This window comes from Siphateles boraxobius, unplaced genomic scaffold (genome assembly GCF_051911475.1).
Source record: "Siphateles boraxobius isolate OS27281-9 unplaced genomic scaffold, OSU_SipBor_1 25, whole genome shotgun sequence".
NCBI lineage: Eukaryota > Metazoa > Chordata > Actinopteri > Cypriniformes > Leuciscidae > Siphateles > Siphateles boraxobius.
The window spans coordinates 5,534,794-5,554,092 of record NW_027508866.1 but is presented as its reverse complement, the minus strand read 5'-3'; the positions used below and the strand labels follow the sequence as shown (position 1 = coordinate 5,554,092).

Below are 19,299 nucleotides of genomic sequence, written 5' to 3'. Positions count from 1 at the left end.
TTTTATATACATTTTATTTATAAAACAAACCTGGAAAGAGACGTGAGGATTTTGGGAGAAAAAGAGAGATTCTTCATGCATTCCAATGAATTATTAATGGATATATCGTATATATATTAGTTTAAGTCTTTCTGAATGGAAGTTCCCCAAACCGGAAGTGCCACCCATAATTTGAAACGCAGTAAACTCGTCAGGAATAAGCTGGATATATATGTATGAACAGCATGTGAGGTCACCTGAGCCACTGCTGCTTTGTGTTTCTTCATGAGTTCGTTCATGTCCTCCTGATCCTCCTCAAAGCGAGACTGCAGGTCATTCTTCTCTCTCTGCACACGACTTATCTGCTCCTCCAACTGAGTTACACAGAACAGACAGGGTTGTATGAATACCTAAACTAGTTTATTCACAGGTTTTCAAGGATGAGGAATTACATCCTGTCCATGTTAGCAACTGTCTGAATTGACAGCTTCTACCATGTGACAGATAAACACTGCACCGAAATACAGTTTGACTGGACGCACAGCTTTTGACATCAACAACAAATCCTTTTTTCATTCCTTTTAAAAGTTACAAAACCTATTTATTTAGTATTTTATTATTTGTTTTTCCCTGCTCTCTGTGACCCTTTTAGAGCAGAAAGCAAGTCAATCCTTTTGACAAAAAAAACATTACTTTTAATAACAGAACACTTCTCGAAATGGTCACAGCAGCACTGCAATGTTTTAACAACTATCTTTCTGCCATTTTCAGGACTAAAACACTGTCATTACATGCAGTAATTGCATATTTCTGGTTAAGGCAGTGACGAGGAGATTATACCCTTAAACTCTCCTATTTGACATAATCTCCTCTTCTTCATAAGAAATAAATCAAATGCACACCACAACTGAGCCAGTAACATGTTTTTGGGTTCTTGAAAGAGCCTGTGATGAGAGAGAAAGGGAGTGCTTTCAAATCGAGAAAGATTCAGAAAGAGTAATCAGAGAAGAGTAAAGCTGCACTGATTTTCATTTCATCTCCACCCTTTTTTCTGTCCTCAGCGAAGTGAAATGTGAAGTGACAAAATCACAGCCAATCAGAACATATTTGATGTTTAAAATTCCATGTGGAGCAGGATTTGGATCAATGAGATTTTACAGTGGGCGGGGCCAGAGAGCAAGACACTGCAGGAATAAAAACCAAGCAACTGTAAAAATGTCTTGTTGACACGGTCACAGTCTGTTAGTGCAAAAACTCAGATTAACATGAGGAGACAGGATTTAAGGAGACAGTCTAACCTATAATACCGTCTAACACTTGATGGCTGCTCTGTTAAGTCTTCGTCGTCAGTTAGGAACCTGTGTGTGCTCTTTGATACCAATATTTCATTTGAAAGTCACGTGTCTAGTGTCTGTAAAACCGCATTTTTCCATCTTAAAAATATATCTAAATTACGTCATATGCTCTCATTGACAAATGCGGAACAATTAGTTCATGCGTTCATGACATCAAGGTTAGATTATTGTAATGCTCTACTGGGTGGTTGCCATGCACGCTTAATAAACAAACTACAGCTGGTTCAAAACGCAGCCGCTAGAGTTCTTACCAGAACCAGGAAGTATGACCATATTAGCCCGGTTCTGTCAACACTGCATGGCTCCCTATTAAACATCGTATAAATTTTAAATTATTGCTGATTACTTACAAAGCACTAAATGGTTTAGCTCCCCAGTACTTGAGCGAGCTCTTAACGCATTATAGTTCTTCACGTCTACTGCGAGCTACTGCAAAGTTCTGGCCAGTTGATAATACCTAGAATATCTAAATCGACTGCTGGCGGTAGACCCTTTTCCTATTTAGCACCAAAACTTTGGAACAATCTTCCTAACATTGTCCGGGAAGCAGACACAGTCTGTCATTTCAAAGCTAGACTAAAAACACATCTCTTTGACCTAGCATTCACATAACACTCTATAGACTTCTATAATTCAATATTAGGCTGCTTAGATTAGGTCAGCCGGAACCGGGAACACTTCCCTTAAATCCTGATGTACTCGTTACATCATAAGAAGAATGGCATCTACGCTAATTTTAGTGTCTTTGTTTATCCCGAGGTTTTCGGGATATCCCGAGGCCTGCCGGATCCAGGCCGTATCCAGATCTGACGAAGGACTTTCGCCTGGACCCGATGACAATGCAGTGCTGAAGTGCCAACTAGCCTCTCCCTATGGAGGATCCCTATTCCACTCTACAGATAAAGCGTTGTGGAATTTTTCGGTTCGCGTACCTACCCAAAGTGATAAGATAAAATAAAATTCTCCATCAAAATTTATAGACAAGACAAGTAGTTTGTTTAGGCATGGTTTGTAAGGAATTACAAACCTGCGCACATATATTCAAACGCACATAACTATAGAATCAATTCTTAATGCGCATGTGAACGCCATCAGCGTCTATCACAGGTTCAGGTTTAAAGTCTGTTTAGAGAGAACGGTGTCGTCTTAGCGGCCCCTAATTTAATAACAAATGATCATTTAGACGGAAGTGAATCAATCAAAACTAACTTTAGCTGGAAAAACATTTTTCAAGAACCACTATAAAACCAAACCAATCTCTCTTACCTTAAATTATATGTTTATCTCTGTAAAGCTGCTTTGAAACAATCTACATTGTTAAAAGCGCTATATAAATGAGGATGACTTGACTTGACTTGACTTGACTTGACTTGACTTAAGGCTTTATCATTCTGTGCTCAGTTAGGACACCATGATTCTTTATCAGAGTTTTAAAGTTTAAACTCTAAATGTTTCTTCCATCAGCCTGAGCAGGAAAATGACTACATGCTCGTTATTATTCTCTACCCAGCAGTTTGAGTGAATCATGACACATTTATTTTGCTCTATTCACATATTGCTTAAAACAAATATATTGCCTGACAAAATCTCTGACAGATCTGGTGGACAAAATTTTAAATGTTTTCAATGGCACAATCTCTCCTCTATACATTTCCAAAAGGAACGGTGATGAATTTGTTGAAATATCACATAGTTAAAGGGGATATATGTAAGAATTTTCAGGTATTAATTGCTTTTTGTATTGCCAAACAGCTTGTAATGAAACTTAAAAAACTAGACCTTCCCTGACTTCCTAGGTTGTCTATGAAATCCTGTAGACTGATTTTTATGTTAAGGACTCGGGCGGGTTTCGATGGGGAAAATCAAAAGGATTTGACGTTTACACACGCTCATGAGAGCCTCTCTTCAGTTCAATGACACATTAAATTAATGCTTAATGTTCAGGATAATGCCGAAAGGGCTATTCTGTAGTGTAATGTCAATTTGTCATGCAAAGAAAAGGGATAAATTCACTTAGCCAGAACGAACTATAGTCTATAGTCTCAAACATACTTTATAATTAAACTATCATATAACAGTGTCATTTTAATTACCTCATCTGTTGACATCATTGTTGCAGAGCTTGTGTAAACATATCCACATCACTATGATTAGATGCTTTCTTAACTGTTGTTTTCTCACCGCTGTCATTTTTGTTGAGCGTTTATTTCGTTATTGATAAAAGCGCGTTATTTAAATACATTCATCTAAATAATCATCTAATTGTCGCTCTCAGCAGCGTGGAACGCATCTAGATGGTCGTTAAAAGTATATCGCTGCAAAGGTATTTCCAACTTCATTTTATTTCTAAGGAAAGAAGGAAAAAGAACTTCGCCATAGTATATTGGGGCTTGAATCTCATTTAGTCTCTAGTATGTTACATGTGCACGAGTGCGAGCACGAGCGGTAAGTTGCTGGCTGCAGTTCACTTAACGGCCACTGGTGTCACTAATAACACAGGTTTCTAAATTCTACATATAGCCCCTTTAACTGCTCAATAACTGGAGTAACTAAATGAAACTTGTGAAACATCTGAAAATGTGGTTGAAAAGGTGATAAATGGTGTATATGAAGATCTTGTACCGTTTATGAACAATGAACTGTTCGAACAAAATGAACAAAAATAACTAACAAAATCAATCAGTAAACAAATATCCAAATGGATCAATCACCAAAAGAACAGCCTAAACAATAAAAAGTTTTTAAAAAGCCTTACAGCTAAATGACAATACCAAAATCAAACAGTAAACAAACAATCATGCAGTAAATAGACGGGTCAAAACATTCTTTACTGTATGATTAAACACACGTATCATTAAACGATGAAATCTTGTCCTGTTTACGAGCAAGGAACTGTTTCCAAGTAAAACAGAATTCAACTCACAGACATCTTGGCTTTGGTGATGTCATCCATCTGGATATGAAGGTCTTCAATTTCCAGCTCCATGGACTTGCGTGCTTTAACTGCGGCTGCACAGGCAAACTCGGACTCCTCCAACTAAACCAGATACAACATAAACACTCATTCGCTCACATGAAGAAATTAGTCCTATTTGATCTATCAACCCAGTGAAGGACATAAATAGTAATTTCAACAGTTTGTGATTGTGATTCTACCTTGTTTTTGAGTGCGGCGATCTCTCTCTTACTAGGCACGTTAGTCTTCAGGTGGTCCAGCATAATCTGAGCATCAGCTAGAAGAACTTTTGTGCGCTTCAGGTCCTTCCTGAGACGTTTCTCTGTCTCTACATCCTTATGGCAAACCTGTTATATGGTGCAATACTGTGTTATGCTTTGTTGAGTATATTGTATGCTGTCTGTAATATTTGTGTTGTGTTAGTAGTACCTGTTCCTGTGCAGTCATCAGTTTGGATTCCAGGTCTCTCTTTTCTCTCAGAACTCTCTGTTTATCGTCATATTCCTCCTCTATTTGCACTTCCATCTGCTTCAGCTACACACACACATAGCAAAAGAGCCATTAGGAAACATGGAGGTCTCAAATTGCGAGAGACCATAGTCTTCAGATCCTGTGTTCACCTTCTTACTGCAGGACAGTCTGATCTCCTCCACCTCCTCATCTTTACTGTCAAGCTCTTTAGAGTGTGTTTGTTTCAATCTCTCCATCTCCATTTCCAAACGAAGTTTAGCCTAAATCACACACATACACACACACACACACAGATTACGTGATGTTAACTTAATATAATCCTCTGCAAAACTGCTTCCAAGTTCCAAGTTGCAATTTTCCAAGCTGGAAGTCAGAAAGATTTGTGTTTAAGATGTAATGTTGTTTTAAAGACTTTCATCTATTATTAATATTTTACCATTTTTCATCTTTATTTCAATTAACGAAAATTATTTTAATAGTTTAATAGAGTCGCTATCCGCCTTTTAATTGGCCATTTTTAGCTTGTACCTGCTCCAGCATCTGAATGCTTCCAGCCTGTTCATCAAGCTCCTCCTCTTGATCTTTGACCTTTGCTTCCAGGTCACGCAGTTGCTTCTTAACCTTTGCAAGTGAAGCCTCCTCTTTGGACTCCGTAGAGGAGAGATCCTGGACCTCGGATTCCAGCTGCTCTATCTTCACACGGACCGTACACAGCTCTGTGTCCTTCTCCTATTTTTTTAAATTATACACATTAGCTGATGCTTTTATCCAAAGCAACATGCCATATAATTATTACAGGAATCTGAAGTGAAGTGTCTTGCTTAAGGACACGAGAGAGAGAGACACACACTTTTCGATCTTAGTTCTCACCTCTAGCTGTTGTCTGATTGTGAACATCTCGCCCGCCAGCATATCTCTGTCTCGGGCCAGTTTCTCCCGCAGGTTCCTCTCCTTCTGTAGTTCTTCTTGAGCCTGGTTCTTCTCCACATCAAACCTGCCAGAAAATTCAGAAGGTAAACCAGCATTGAGCAAAGTAATTTCAACCACAGTATGACAGTAAAAACATGATAGTCCGCTCATATCTGAATATCTCAAACAGAAATTTAGCCAGTAGGCACCAAAGCAAACATTTCCTCTTCTGCTACTTGCTGCTAAATCTTGTGGATGTTTAGATTTGAGTAAACAGATCTTCTTTTTCCATCTCCAGTTCTAAAAATTCTGAGCAAATTGAGGTCTATGCACCAAGGTTACGCATAAAATGTCATGCATGTTAAGGTTTAGTTCCAGCTCTAAAGGCCATTGCACACTGAGTCCGAAATTTTCGTATGTGTTTTTTCGTATTTGTGATTCAGTGGCTCTGAATTGTCAAAACATCATTCAAACACCATTCAAACTGCTTGCTACGGATGCAAAAAACGCAGAAAATCGAACCCGATCCAAATTTTTTTATGACGGACGAAAGTTTCGTATTCAGTGTGCAAGCGTGATTGACATAACGTGAGGTCGGAATTTTTTTTTAACATGCGAAAATTTCAGATGCACATTTCGGACTGTGTGCAATGGCCTTAAGTTTGATCTGCTAAGCTTTAGTTATGAGCAACATCAGCCAAGTACTAAACACAATTCAGCGACGTATTGCAGTCTAGCAATACACAAACAAAAAACAGCAATCAGACAGTAAGAAAATAGCTTAAACAACTACAACAAACAAAAGACAGGGATCAGACAGAAAACAACAGCTTTAAACAAAGCAACAAACAAAAGAGTGATCAGACATTAAACAAACTGCTTAAACAACTAAATAACAAACAAAAGACAGTAATCAAACAGTAAACGATTATCTTTAACTAAGCAACAAACAAAAGACAGAAATCAGACAGTAAATTAAATGCTTTAACTGAACAAAAACAAATAAATCAGAAAAACAGCTTAAACAAACAAAAGTAATTAAGGCAGTAAAAAACAAATAAAATACACAAATCAGACAGTAAACAAACAATCACACAAGAGCCCAAACAATCATACAGTAATGAAACAGCTTAAACAATCAACTGTTTAACAAATTGCTTACTGTGTGATTAAACAAACGTATGATTAAACAATAAGTAAACTGACAAGCCAAGTAATCAGAAAGTAAATGAACCGTTGAATCAAACAAACGGTAAACAAAGAAACAAAAACTAGACAGCTTAACTTTTTAAATTATACACAAACAGTCCATACAATCAAACAGTAAAATATGTCCGAAACAACCAGAGTAAACAATCAAACAGAAATCTCTATAATCAAACCTCAGCCGGTGATCAGGCAGGAGACTGAGATGTGAGTCTGTGAGATGTCCTGGTAAAATATACCACAAGGATGACAATACCAGAAATCTTTGAGCTTGTGGGGATATTCCTCATGAGGAAAACAACATACTAAATGATGTTTTTTGAAAATGTAAAAATGTTTTTTTGTGAGGGTTGTGTTTAGGAGTAGGTTTAAGCTATAGAAGGTATAGGGTTTGTTCACTTTCTGATTGTTTGGGCTGTTCGTTTGCTGATTGATTCTTTTGGTTTTGTGTGTGTGTGATTGGCTCTTACTTCCTCTGTTTTCTCTCAAGCTCATGGTTGCGCCCCTCTTGATTTTCCAGGTGCAGTTTGGCGTCTTGCAGTTCAGCTGCCAGGCGCTGGCATTTCTTCTTCAGCTGCTGGACAGATCGTTGGGACTCTTCCTGGTCAGCCTGTAACTCCGCAAACTAAACACAGAGAGAGACAGGAAAGTGACGTTTATAAAAGTCTAAAGATTCTGAAGTGTTACTGGTTTCCATGGTCAGAGATTATTTATTGTAGCAGAGTTTGAATTCAGATACATTTTACATTGTGTGTATAGTCTGTTCGGCAAGCCTAGTGTGTGTGCACTGTGCCTGTGTGTATTTGCCGTGTTATACTAACTTTTCTCTCCAGGTGTCTCTTGTTCTGTTGTTCTGTCTCCAGCTTGTCATCCATCTCCTGGTGGAGTTTTTTCTTTGTGAAATCCATATCCCTGATGGCACGTTCATATTTTAACCTCCATTCACCTCCTGACGTGAACAAACACACAGAAAGATTTTTCCTGAGTTTTGTTGAGCTGGGGTGTTTTGTGTGTGTGTGTGTGTGTGTGTGTGTGTGTGTGTGTGTGTGTGTGTGTGTGTGTGTGTGTGTGTGTGTGTGTGTGTGTGTGTGTGTGTGTGTGTGTGTGTGTGTGTGTGTGTGTGTGATGTTATTATTAAAATTAAACATTTTGGTAGTCAGCTTCTGCTGCTATCTGATTGGTCATCTAGCTTGTTGTTTTGTTTTTTACCAGAATCAACATCAACCTCGATGTCCATCTCGCCGTTGAGTTCTGATGCATGGAGGAGTCTGGCCTCCATGATCTCCATCTCCATGGACTCCATCTGTTTCTTCACAGAGTCAAACTTCACCTGAGTTTCATAAAAAGACAAGAAAAAGGTGTGTTGTACAGCAGCCCATTCACAAAATACACTCCTTCCACAAAGTTTTTAACTATAAGATCTCTCCAACAGTCTTTTACCACAACCTTAGTCAATCCATGACACAAACTACTCAAAATTTAAAGCAGTTCAACTACAGTAAAGCTACACGTATAAAAAAGTACTTAGATGCCATATTGTTCGTTTGCCATATTGACAACATAGTGATAAACATTAGCATTTAAAGTGCCCCATTTAGCTTTTTCGAATATTACCTTTAAAGGGTCACTCCACCCATTTGCATTAAGATTTCCATTGTTAGAAATCCAGTCATACTATTGAATGGTCGTGCAACACTCTTTCATTTTCCCCTGAGACGAGAGAAATCCTCTATTTACCTTTTTCACTTCCTCCTACCATGACGCAAAAATCGTCATTTTACGTCATTGTAGGAGGAAGTGTAAAAGGGGGTGATTTCTGTGAAGACTACAAGCACTAGTTCCCACCCTTTCAAACCCGCCCATAGGGGGTTGGACCTAATGCGCTAACAGACCTATCAGATCAGTGCCAGTGCGTTTGATTTCACCGGGAGAAACTTTTTGAAAATATGGACGAAGGTACTGAATACGCAGACGGATGCATTATGGAGGATCTGGATTTTGACGAAGTTATGGTAGAAACGGATGTTCGTGGCTACCTTTATGAGCCACAGTATAGCGACGAGCAGCTGAGGGCTATGGAGGAACCGGAGGCGGGTGAAGCTGCTGTCACCACAGCCGATGCAGACGATCTGCCTGCCGCGGACGAGGAGACCGCAATGGCTCGAGCTGGGGAAGATTGGTGGTGCCGTGCTCTCACTGTGCGCCAATGGACACAGAACAAGAGTCTGTCTGCTGCCGAGAATTCCAGCGGTGCTACGGAATCGGAGGATGACACGGACGTGTGTGTTGTTGCTCACCCGAGTTTCGCACCCCATATGGATAGCGGCGTCCTGGAGACCTACTTTAGAATACCTTTCTGTAAAGTAAGTTTATTTTCATTTTGTTAACACGCTAACGTGGCAGGTTCATTGCACAAATATCTTGCAGTTAAGCTAGCTACTGTAGTGGGAGTGGTCTGCGGAGCTGGGCATTGCAATGCACTATGGGGATTGTTGTCTACAATCCACAAGCTCTAAAAAGTAATTTTCTGCCTTTTATCGGCCAAGAAGGTCTCAAATTAGAAATTTATGATACTATTCTACTACATATATGACCCACTTACAATACATATTCATGTCTCCACCGGTGGAATGACCCTTTAATGCAGTGTGCAATATAGCTGTTTATGAATGTAAAAGGTCTGCAAAGTTTCAAAGATCAAAGTGCAAAGTCTCAATTCCTTCCTCACTTCCTTTTACATATCTATGTAACAATGTAACAAATTTGCATAGATAGCCTAAGTCCCTCCCCTTCCGGTGGACCATGGGACCTTATTTCGGAAAAATATTGTATGGTAGTCAATGGCGAGACACAACAAATATTTGGATCCCGTTTGAATTGTGCCCTGAATTACACATATGATGTTTATCAATTTAAAAGATACATTTTAAAGTCAAGAAAGTCTATTTGATGTAAAACTGTTGAGGTATAAGACTGTGAAAATACGTAATTACAAAGACTACAAACCCAAAAGCCGTGCATGTGACGTCTTACCTTTTCTCTCAATGAATGAAGCTAACTTTACTGAAGCTAACGTCTGTCATGTTTTCTATAGTCTAACGTTATAATCGTAACGTTACGCCATCATGCCTGTGTGTTTTGTACCAGACTGCACACACACGAGCTTGGTGACGTACATAGTGCGAAACGAGAGATGTAGTTCATGGAGCGATTTTCACATAAAACTAAATGTTACTCTTCTGTTTTATGACAAACTGTGACTTTCCTGACTTTCATAATTATCTTTTAAATTGAAAAACATCATATGTGTAATTCAGGACACAGTTCTGACAGAATAAAAAGATAAGTTGTCTCTCACCATTGACTACCATACATATATTTTCCCAAATAAGGTCCCATGAGCCGAAACCGGAGGGGAGGGACTTTGGCTCTCTATAATACATATGATTTTCATTGGCTGCCCATGAACAACATCTCAAACACTGTAGTTGTAGCTGAGGTCTGAAAGACTTTGGTTCGTGTTGTTGACATGTCGAGATGATGGTGTTTTCAGTGCTGCAAATAACCTTGCATGGACTTTCAAAGGATGAAGATTCACACTGGAATTGTTACGTTAAAAAAACGACGCCATTGTTACTGTTCGTTTCATTGTGTATACAAGCATTGAGGAAGCCTCCAGAGCTGATAATCAGATATAGTAATGAGTGTTTCGTTTCCGACATGCGCTGTAAACAGTAGACCAATCACAATAGACTGTGCCATCTGACCAATCAGAGCAGAGTAGTCTCACTGAAAGGAGGTGGTTTAGAGCGACTAAATCTTCAGACAAACCGTTTTTAGACTCTTCGAGAAATGAGGTGATGTGCAATGTAGATTATGAGAAAATTAAAGTGTTTTTATGACCTTTGACCCATCAAATTCTCCAAAACAAAATTAGAAAACTTTTATAACTTTTATAAAAGCCTTTATAACCTTTAATAGGGGCACTTTAAATACTTTACAAAAAATGCATAAGAGATTGTACTTGGATCATTTTTTTTTGGTTAAATTTAAATCTTTACAATTTCTATGACTTAAATCCAAATTCTTATTGGTCTAAATAAACCAATTTATTAATTTGAATCCATTTCCAACACCACATGTAAGAGACATTTTAGATGAATTTGTTTAATTATCTACTCAGTATGCTTGGAAGTAAAACTGCACATGCAATATAATGTGACAAAATATAGTCATGCAGTGTTTTTGTAAACTATACCCCTGGAAAAAGCTCATTATTGGAAAAACTACACGACATGTACATGTACCTGCATATCCTTCATGTCCTTCTCCAGACGCAATCTCTCGCTGGTCTCCGTCTCCAGCAGCTGGGATGTAGACTCCGCAGAATTCCTCTCATCTGAAAGCTCTGCCGTCAACTCCGTAATCTACATAAACACACATATGCATTGGTTTTTCTAATATGGTGGAGTCTTTCCATTGACTTCAACTCATATTTCAACTCCTCAACTTAAATCTTCCTGCATTTCTACGTTTTCATTAAGACATCACTAACTACATTTTCAATTTGTATTAATGGATAGCACCTTGAGATGCAACATCTCATTTTCAAGAGGGTCCGATACATATAGCATAAAACAACACCAACAAAAAAACAAAAAAAACATTGAGGTACTAAGCAGCTCACCCCAATACCATAGAACTAAGACAAATCATAGCTCTGACATAACTATCTCAAAAGCACATCACATTTACTCCTTATACAAATGGAACCATAGAGCAGGAAATTCAATAAACAAAAAGATGCCACATAAGAAGAGCCGAGGTTGAATCAACAGGAGATAAATCAATTAGACAATTCAATGAAACAAAAGAAAATGGCAAGCATTCCTATTCAGTCCAACATCAGTAGCATTTATGTCTATCAAAACGTTTTTCTCCAAACGGGACAGTAAAATGAGGCCCTGCTTTGCCTGTTGAAGTCACATAATAATGCTTGCATGTCTTACTCTGCTCTCCATTCGATCCGAGGTCAGCCGGAGCTCGTTTCTTTCCTTTTCCACCTTCTCCAGCTTCAACTTCAGATGAATGATCTCCTCCTACGAGTCAAAATGCCAGAAAAATCTCAAGCACAAACACTATTGAATATTTAGATAAGAACAAATAATATTTGGCCTGAGTTGGGCTAATATTATATGATCTGATGTTTTTTTGATCAGGCAAGATCTATGGTGAGTTCAGGAAGGGGCCAGACAGCAATGTTGCAAATGCTTTGAGCTCGGGCTTCAGGAATCAAAGAGATTTCTCAGCTGTAACGCTGATGCAACAAAAGCTCTCAGACCATGTCATCTTTAAGGCAAATGCACACATACTCACACAGATAAACATTTGCACTCTACTGTAAGTTGAAAGAAGCTTTACACAGTGAGCAAACTGGGACATGCTGAAACTGAGAATATCAAAATCAACTGCTGGCGGTAGATCCTTTTCCTATTTAGCACCAAAACTTTGGAACAATCTTCCTAACATTGTCCGGGAAGCAGACACAGTCTGTCAGTTCAAAGCTAGACTAAAAACACATCTCTTGGGCCTAAAATACACATAACACATTATAGACTTCTAAAATTCAATGTTAGGCTGCATAGTTTAGATCAGCCGGAACAGGGAACCCATAAATCCTGATGTACTTTGTACATGATAAGAAGGATGGTGTCTATGCTAATATTTGTCTCTGTTTATCCCGAGGTTTATCGCAGTCCGCCGGATCCAGGCCGTATCCAGGCCGTATCCAGATCTGATGAAGGACCTGCGCCTGGACACGACGACAACGCAGTCCTGAAGTGTCACTAGTCTGTCCCTTGTGAAGGCCTCCTTACCTTTACCTTTGTACTGATAAAACGTCGTCAGGATAATTTCGATTCACTCGGCTACGCAGAAGCGATAAAAAATTCTCAGAGCCACCAGGCACTGTTTTATGCAAATGAGCGGCCAGATCGCATTAAAGAATTTTCTGTTAGAACGGTGTCGTGTTAGCAGACACTAAGTTAATAACTTATGATCGTTGCGACGGAAGTGAATCAATCAAAATTAACTTTAGCTGGACAATAACATTATTCTAGAGCTGCTGTAAAGCCAAAACAATCTCTGTTACCTTAATTTCCTATTATCACTGTAAAGCTGCTTTGAAACAGTCCATATTGTTAAAAGCGCAAATGAAGGTGACTTGACTTGACATGCAATAATATGCAACATGGAAAGACTCACGTCTTTTCCTCGAATCTGTTCTTCGGTGAGCTGAACCTCTACGAGAGGCCGTACGGTGGTGAAGAGCTTCCACCAAGGCCAGTCCTTCACACCATGATTCTTCTTAATGTTCTTCTGGACGCAACGGATGGCCAAATCCTGGATCTGAGAGACAGAGAGGGGTATTTAATATCTAAAGGGACACTTCACACTAAAACTTAAATTCTGTCTTCATTTAATCACCCTATTGTTGTTTATATTATAGCACATAAGCCATCCTAAGTCAAATCTTTTGTGCTGTTTTTTGCTGGCCCATTTACTGACATGAGTGTGAGTGAGTGTGAAAGACGTGTGAATGACGTGTGGATGAGTAAATGATGACAGAATATTAATTTTGACTGAGCTATTCCTTAATTTCTGCAATATGTGTGTTCAGAACGAACAGGCTGATGATACAGATCTCCATCTGTGAATGACATGACAGCCGCATTAACAGCGTGGCATGAAATTATTAATGTTCCTTTGCAAACAAAAACATAAAAGCCACAGAATGACTTTGATATGTCATTTTTGAAAAAGTACTGAAAAGACTTGCCAAACAAAACTGTAAATTTCATTGGGATGAATAAAATGTACTTTATAAAGAATTGAGAGGATTTTGTTCAGAGGTCTGATTGCATGTCATGATCTCAAAGTGATTAGACTAGTATGATTCAGAGATGGCATGATAATAATTATAATACTTCTAGAGAAACTAAAAGGTGAAGTGAAGTGTAATATTTTCAGTGTTAAAATATTTTCTACCACAGTTTATATGGAGAGACAACTATAAACGAGTGATTTGTAGATTCATTCTCAAAAAGTTTAAAAATTGTGATTTTGTGGTGCTTTCAAAACATTATTTAGCTTTTTTTTGAGCTGCCCAACAACAACATTGGCTCTACGACTGGTGTGAATTGGGGGTGTGACTATCTGTTTGGCTGACCAATGGGAGACGGGGGAGTGTTTTTGTCTGCAATTCTGCACGGTGATACTGGTGGTGCAGAAAAGACATGTTTTACCTTAAATTAAATCGAATCAACTCCATAATTGATCACCTACTCAATACTATCCGGTAGTAAGTTATATTAGAACATTATATTTTCAACATCAACAAGTAAAAATCTGTTCTAAGCTTTGCCACCACAGGAGTAAATAAAATTAAAAAATATATTAGAAAAGAAAACAACCTTTATTTTTAAATTGTACCAATATTTCACAATATTACTGTTTTTATGGAATTTTTGATCAAATAAATGCAGCCTTGCTGAGCATAAGAGATTTCTTGTTCAAAAACATTTTAAAAATCGTACACGCCAAACCTTTGAATTTTGTTGGAGAAATAAATGTTGAGATTCTGTTTGATTGACATTGCAATTCCAGCACAGGACTGAAGCAAAACAGAAAATTGACTTTACCTTCCTCTTTTTGAAGGCCTGTCGAGACAGAAAGCCCCTGCAGGCGGCCTGGAACAGCGTGATGTTCTGTCTGGTGTGTTCATCCCTCTGTCCCTCTAGTTTAGCCACTGTTCCAGCCCGGAAGAACACCTAACACACACACACACACACACACACACACACACACACACACACACACACACACACACACACACACACACACACACACACACACACACACACACACACACACGCACACACACACACACACACACACACACACACACACACACACACACACACACACACACACACACACCCCAACATAATTGTGACAGCAGCAAAGGGAGCATGTTAAAAATGCATATTATGATGGTCCTAAAATTTCATAGTAGTAAAAGAGATGTGAATAACCTCATATGGAGTCATATTTTAAAACAGATGCAGCTTTTATTTGCACATTAATGTTTTTTGTAATGAATTATGTCTTCAATCAATTTAATATGAAAAATAATATGGATATATTTCTTTACCAGCAAGAGAGAGGCTGCTTTTCTATACATTTCAGTATCAGTTTTCTTTTACTTATTCAAATAAAAAATCTGAAATTGTGATTACACTCATGCAACTATTTTATCTAGTGTCAACATCTGACCACAACAATCTGAACAAACCAAGTAAATCAATGTCCATTTAACGCCTATTTGGTTTATTTTTCATTGCCAGTAATCGTAAGAGCACAAGTCGAGCAGAACTGACAGGAGATGCTGGTAGAGTTGTAAATCAGTTTGTTTTGTGACTCGAATCCTTCATGAAGGGTCCCTGACATTGTAATCTATTTCTGAGCGCAATTCAGCCTTTGTAAACCTTTACGCCAATTGCAGCTGCCACAAAATAATGACTAACTATTCCAACTTATAATCCGGTCCAATAAATCTCCATTCTTCTGGGAATGCACCAGGCGGAGCTTGTTTACACATGCCACCATTTTTTCAGGGGTCTTTTTGGCTCGCAATGATTTTCCAGCTGATGGGATTAAACTGTTGAGCGCCAGCGTCTGTTCGCACTGATTAGGATGGCATGAAGAACTAGCAAAGACACAAACAAACAAAGCAGCTCATGCTGAGAAGAGAGTGTCTTGCGTCCAGCCAATGGACCACGCAGAAGATGATGAAAAATGCACACAGTCGTAATATCACCCGCCGCTTAAGATTCAACATTTGACTCACCTGCATCCTTTGATGCTTCTAAAGTGATAGATTGAACAGAAATGTGTGTTTCTGTGTACTCACCCTGCTTAGACCCATGTGATAGCTGCTCTTCTCCAATTCCAATGACTCCAAAAGCTCCTCTACTGCCTGCAACGACACACACACTGTCATGTCTAGTTCACACAGTGTACATTACAAAAAAAACTGCTGACCCCTGTGTATGTAGGCCTACAGGACACACTCTCACTGGTTATACAGTCCCCAAACTGTCCAGGCGACCATCAGCCCTCACCGTGACACTGACACTGTCTCTCTCATGCGGAAAGGTCTTGAGAACTTGATCTATCTGAAAGGGCTCATCTAGATTACAGCACAAAAGGGGGCTCTGGCCCCGGACAACCAAAGGGCCATTGTTTGAATTGGTTCACAAAAAACTCTCCTCTGAGACACGGTTCTACCTCCCTCTGTCTTTTTCTTTCTCGTTGTGTCTCTCTAGATCTCCAATTTTGCATCGTTTCTACTTTCTCTGGGACTTGAAACACCACTGACCTTCTCTGTTGTGTTACAAAAAGAGGTTGGGCATCTTTCTGTACACTTTTTACTCTAAAAGAAGGTGTTAGGTGTCTAAAATTGACTTTTAGCTATACCTGTCAATTTACCAGCAATTAATGTTTCAGACTGGGCATTAACTGTATTTTGCACAAAAAAATATATATTTAGTCCCGTTGATAATGTGATTATTTAGCTGTTCATTATTTACAGCTCAGTCAGCTCTGTACAAGTCAAGAACACATGCTTATTTCTGCCTCGGAAAAAAAACCTAAACTTTAAATCTCACAGTATGACTTTATATTTCACAATGAGTATCTCACAATTGTGTTTCTCTTAATATACAATGTTATACTGTATCTCAAAATTGCAACTTCATTTCTTACAACAGTGACAATCTCACAATCTGATGTTATATCCCATTATATATATGTATATTTTTTGTAATTTATTGTACGAATTTATTGTAATTGCATTATTTATTACTTTATTGTAATGTTTCCACTTAGGAAAAGATGTTAAAACATGTTTCAATAGGTGAATATTCATGTTATTTGCATCAGTGAGATTCACATTGTCATTTTTAAACTATGTATTATGCTGCATTTCCTAATGAAGTTTCCATTCAACTCATGAATATTATTTTACTCTACAAAGACCATTTGTACTTGCATTTGGCACTTGGCGAATGTTAATTTTGGACCCTGTCTGCCATTTACATGCCCAGGGCCACAGTGCAAAGGTTTTGTATAAAACTCTCCTTTCCCCCCCGGCTAATCACAGGACCAAAAAGAGATTAGGAGGCCTCTGGATGGAGAAATTTTTCTAGCTGATAATTACAGTACATTTGGGCATTAAGTAAGCACTAAAGCCCAGAGCAATTACTACATTTTTCCTGTCTGCTCTGCGTATTGATTCAAGTCAGCGATCCAGCTGGAGTTTCTTGATTAAGCTGTCACAATAACCCTGATTACCCAGAGTTCATTTCTGTCTCGGACTCACAAGACACAAGAGCGAGAGGAGCCTAAAACTTAAATTTGTAAAGCTTTTGTACTATTATTTCCATGCTCATTATTCTCTTAAATAGCTACTCACTCGTTTCTCATCCTTCACAATATAGTTCCGGCCCAGTTTCTTGGTCAAGTGAGGGGCCAAAATGTCAAAGCGTCTTCTGAACTCAGAGAAGACCATGTGGTCAGGGTAACCTGCACAAAGCAAGCGGATATTCAGCAGGAAATAACAGAGAGGACTTCATTGTATCTATTTGATTAGATCTGTCAATCTCTTTTCTCACCTTGTCTGTAAATCCTCAAACTGTCCAGCAGTTTGAAGCCACGGATCTGGGCCCTGAGCAAAGCCACATCCATTTGCATGAGTCCAGGGTCGCAACTCTCCTCTGAGGATCCTGCGGCCCTCAGAACTTCTGCTCGGGGCAACAGACAGTGGACAAAGTGAACCCTGGATCTCCGAACGGTGTCCAACAGTGCATCCTGATCGAAAGAGGTAATATATAATGAGTAGTATTAGCCATTTCTTCGAATTAATAACAATTCCCCAAAGATTTTAGAAGAAACATCCAATTCAAAAACTACTATTCAGTGTAGGATCCACTTGAAAACTCACCACTTGGAGTTTAATCTGAAGGCAGAGAGATTTCTTCTTGACCGCTGCCATGCCTGTGGTGAAGGTCTTCCTCATGCCGGTGGCCCGGCGCAGGGCGAGCTGAGAGACGCCCTCCAGTCCAGCAATCGAGCCGGTCAGAACCGCAGCACTGTTGGAGCGGCCCACAAACATCCCGCTGATGCTCTTTCTGTAGGAAATACAGTTTGTTCTTGAATGAAAAACACCCCTTTTATCCTCATTTACAGGTTCATAATTTTGTTTAGGATGTCTACTAGAACAAGTTTACATGACTTAGGGCCAGAATTACTAATGCAAGGCAAATTGACGCGAGAGCGCAATAAAAACTAAAATTTAAAAAACGCTGATGTGAGTGGAAAGTTCTGCGTTTGATCTATTGACGATGCACAAATTAAAGAACACAAACACAGCCGGATCATTTCCATAATGACCAACGCAATCTACCAAGAGCAGCGCAAATTAGCATCTGATTTAAGACATGCTTTTTTGGGTGGTAAATAATGGCACTAATACCAGTAAATTGACTAGAGCAAACCTTATAGTAAATCACCTTGCATGAATAATTTAAAAACTCTCCTCCTATAAATTTTGCGTCTGAAAGGGAAACTCCAACAAATGCATATTCAATAAGGTCATCTGCAAATAAACACCTTTTCAGTGCTAATTTTTCACTGCATGTCTTTAGTAAATCCTGACAGTAGTTTTTTTTAACGCCAAAAGGTTCACTACTATTCAAAAAATTGTAGTTGTACTTCTGAGGAATAGTGTTAAAAATCACTGATTCTTCAGTTCCACTGCCTTTGGAAGTCCATGAAATCATGTTTTTTTCTCTTACAGTGAAAAAACAGTATTTCTTTCAAATACAAAAGTCATAACCTCTTCCTGGCCTTATAACTACCATTGTATAAAATAAAAAATAGCCAGCAGGCTGGGATTATGCAAATGTGTTACATGGTGGCATAAATATGACACGGAAATAATGGCAGGAATACAAACAAGTATTCAAAAAAAGTTTGAAAAGTTCAAGCCAGGCGTTTTCTCTTGGAGTCCCTTTTGTCATGGACTTTGTGATTTGTAACTTTGCAGACTGTTTACATGCACAAACATCTATATTAAACAATAAAGGGAAGGTCAAATGCAAAAAAAGCATAATAGGTACACTTTAAAGGGGAACTTGGCAACTCTAGCCATTTCTTCGCTGATTCATCAGAACAGGTTATTAAACTATCCAAATGATTTCTGAACGGATTTATTAAGTTGAAATAAGTTCCCCTTTAAACAGTGTAGCATGTTTTTTGACTAGTTTACTAAAGTGATAAGTGCAAATGGTTAAAGGCAGGTCT

General features: G+C 38.7%; 1 protein-coding gene across 15 annotated transcripts in view; it reads right to left on the bottom strand.

The window, feature by feature from the left end:
- myo18aa (myosin XVIIIAa) overlaps nt 1-19,299 on the bottom strand; it is a 60,714-nt gene that overhangs the window by 9,673 nt on the left and 31,742 nt on the right. For all 15 annotated transcript variants that reach the window (XR_013207067.1, XR_013207068.1, XR_013207069.1 and 12 more), the window contains 18 exons: nt 17,939-18,125; nt 17,610-17,805; nt 17,411-17,520; nt 15,848-15,913; nt 14,577-14,705; nt 13,141-13,284; nt 11,886-11,975; nt 11,184-11,303; nt 8,086-8,206; nt 7,698-7,825; nt 7,347-7,501; nt 5,632-5,755; nt 5,290-5,490; nt 4,911-5,021; nt 4,720-4,824; nt 4,491-4,637; nt 4,258-4,371; nt 237-353 (listed from right to left, as the gene is read on the bottom strand). Coding sequence is in view for 11 of the 15 variants with exons in the window: in XM_077242146.1 (XP_077098261.1) it covers nt 237-353; nt 4,258-4,371; nt 4,491-4,637; nt 4,720-4,824; nt 4,911-5,021; nt 5,290-5,490; nt 5,632-5,755; nt 7,347-7,501; nt 7,698-7,825; nt 8,086-8,206; nt 11,184-11,303; nt 11,886-11,975; nt 13,141-13,284; nt 14,577-14,705; nt 15,848-15,913; nt 17,411-17,520; nt 17,610-17,805; nt 17,939-18,125 (2,365 nt within the window). In the remaining 4 variants the exon portion in view is untranslated. The remainder of the gene's footprint in view (nt 1-236; nt 354-4,257; nt 4,372-4,490; nt 4,638-4,719; nt 4,825-4,910; nt 5,022-5,289; nt 5,491-5,631; nt 5,756-7,346; nt 7,502-7,697; nt 7,826-8,085; nt 8,207-11,183; nt 11,304-11,885; nt 11,976-13,140; nt 13,285-14,576; nt 14,706-15,847; nt 15,914-17,410; nt 17,521-17,609; nt 17,806-17,938; nt 18,126-19,299) is intronic.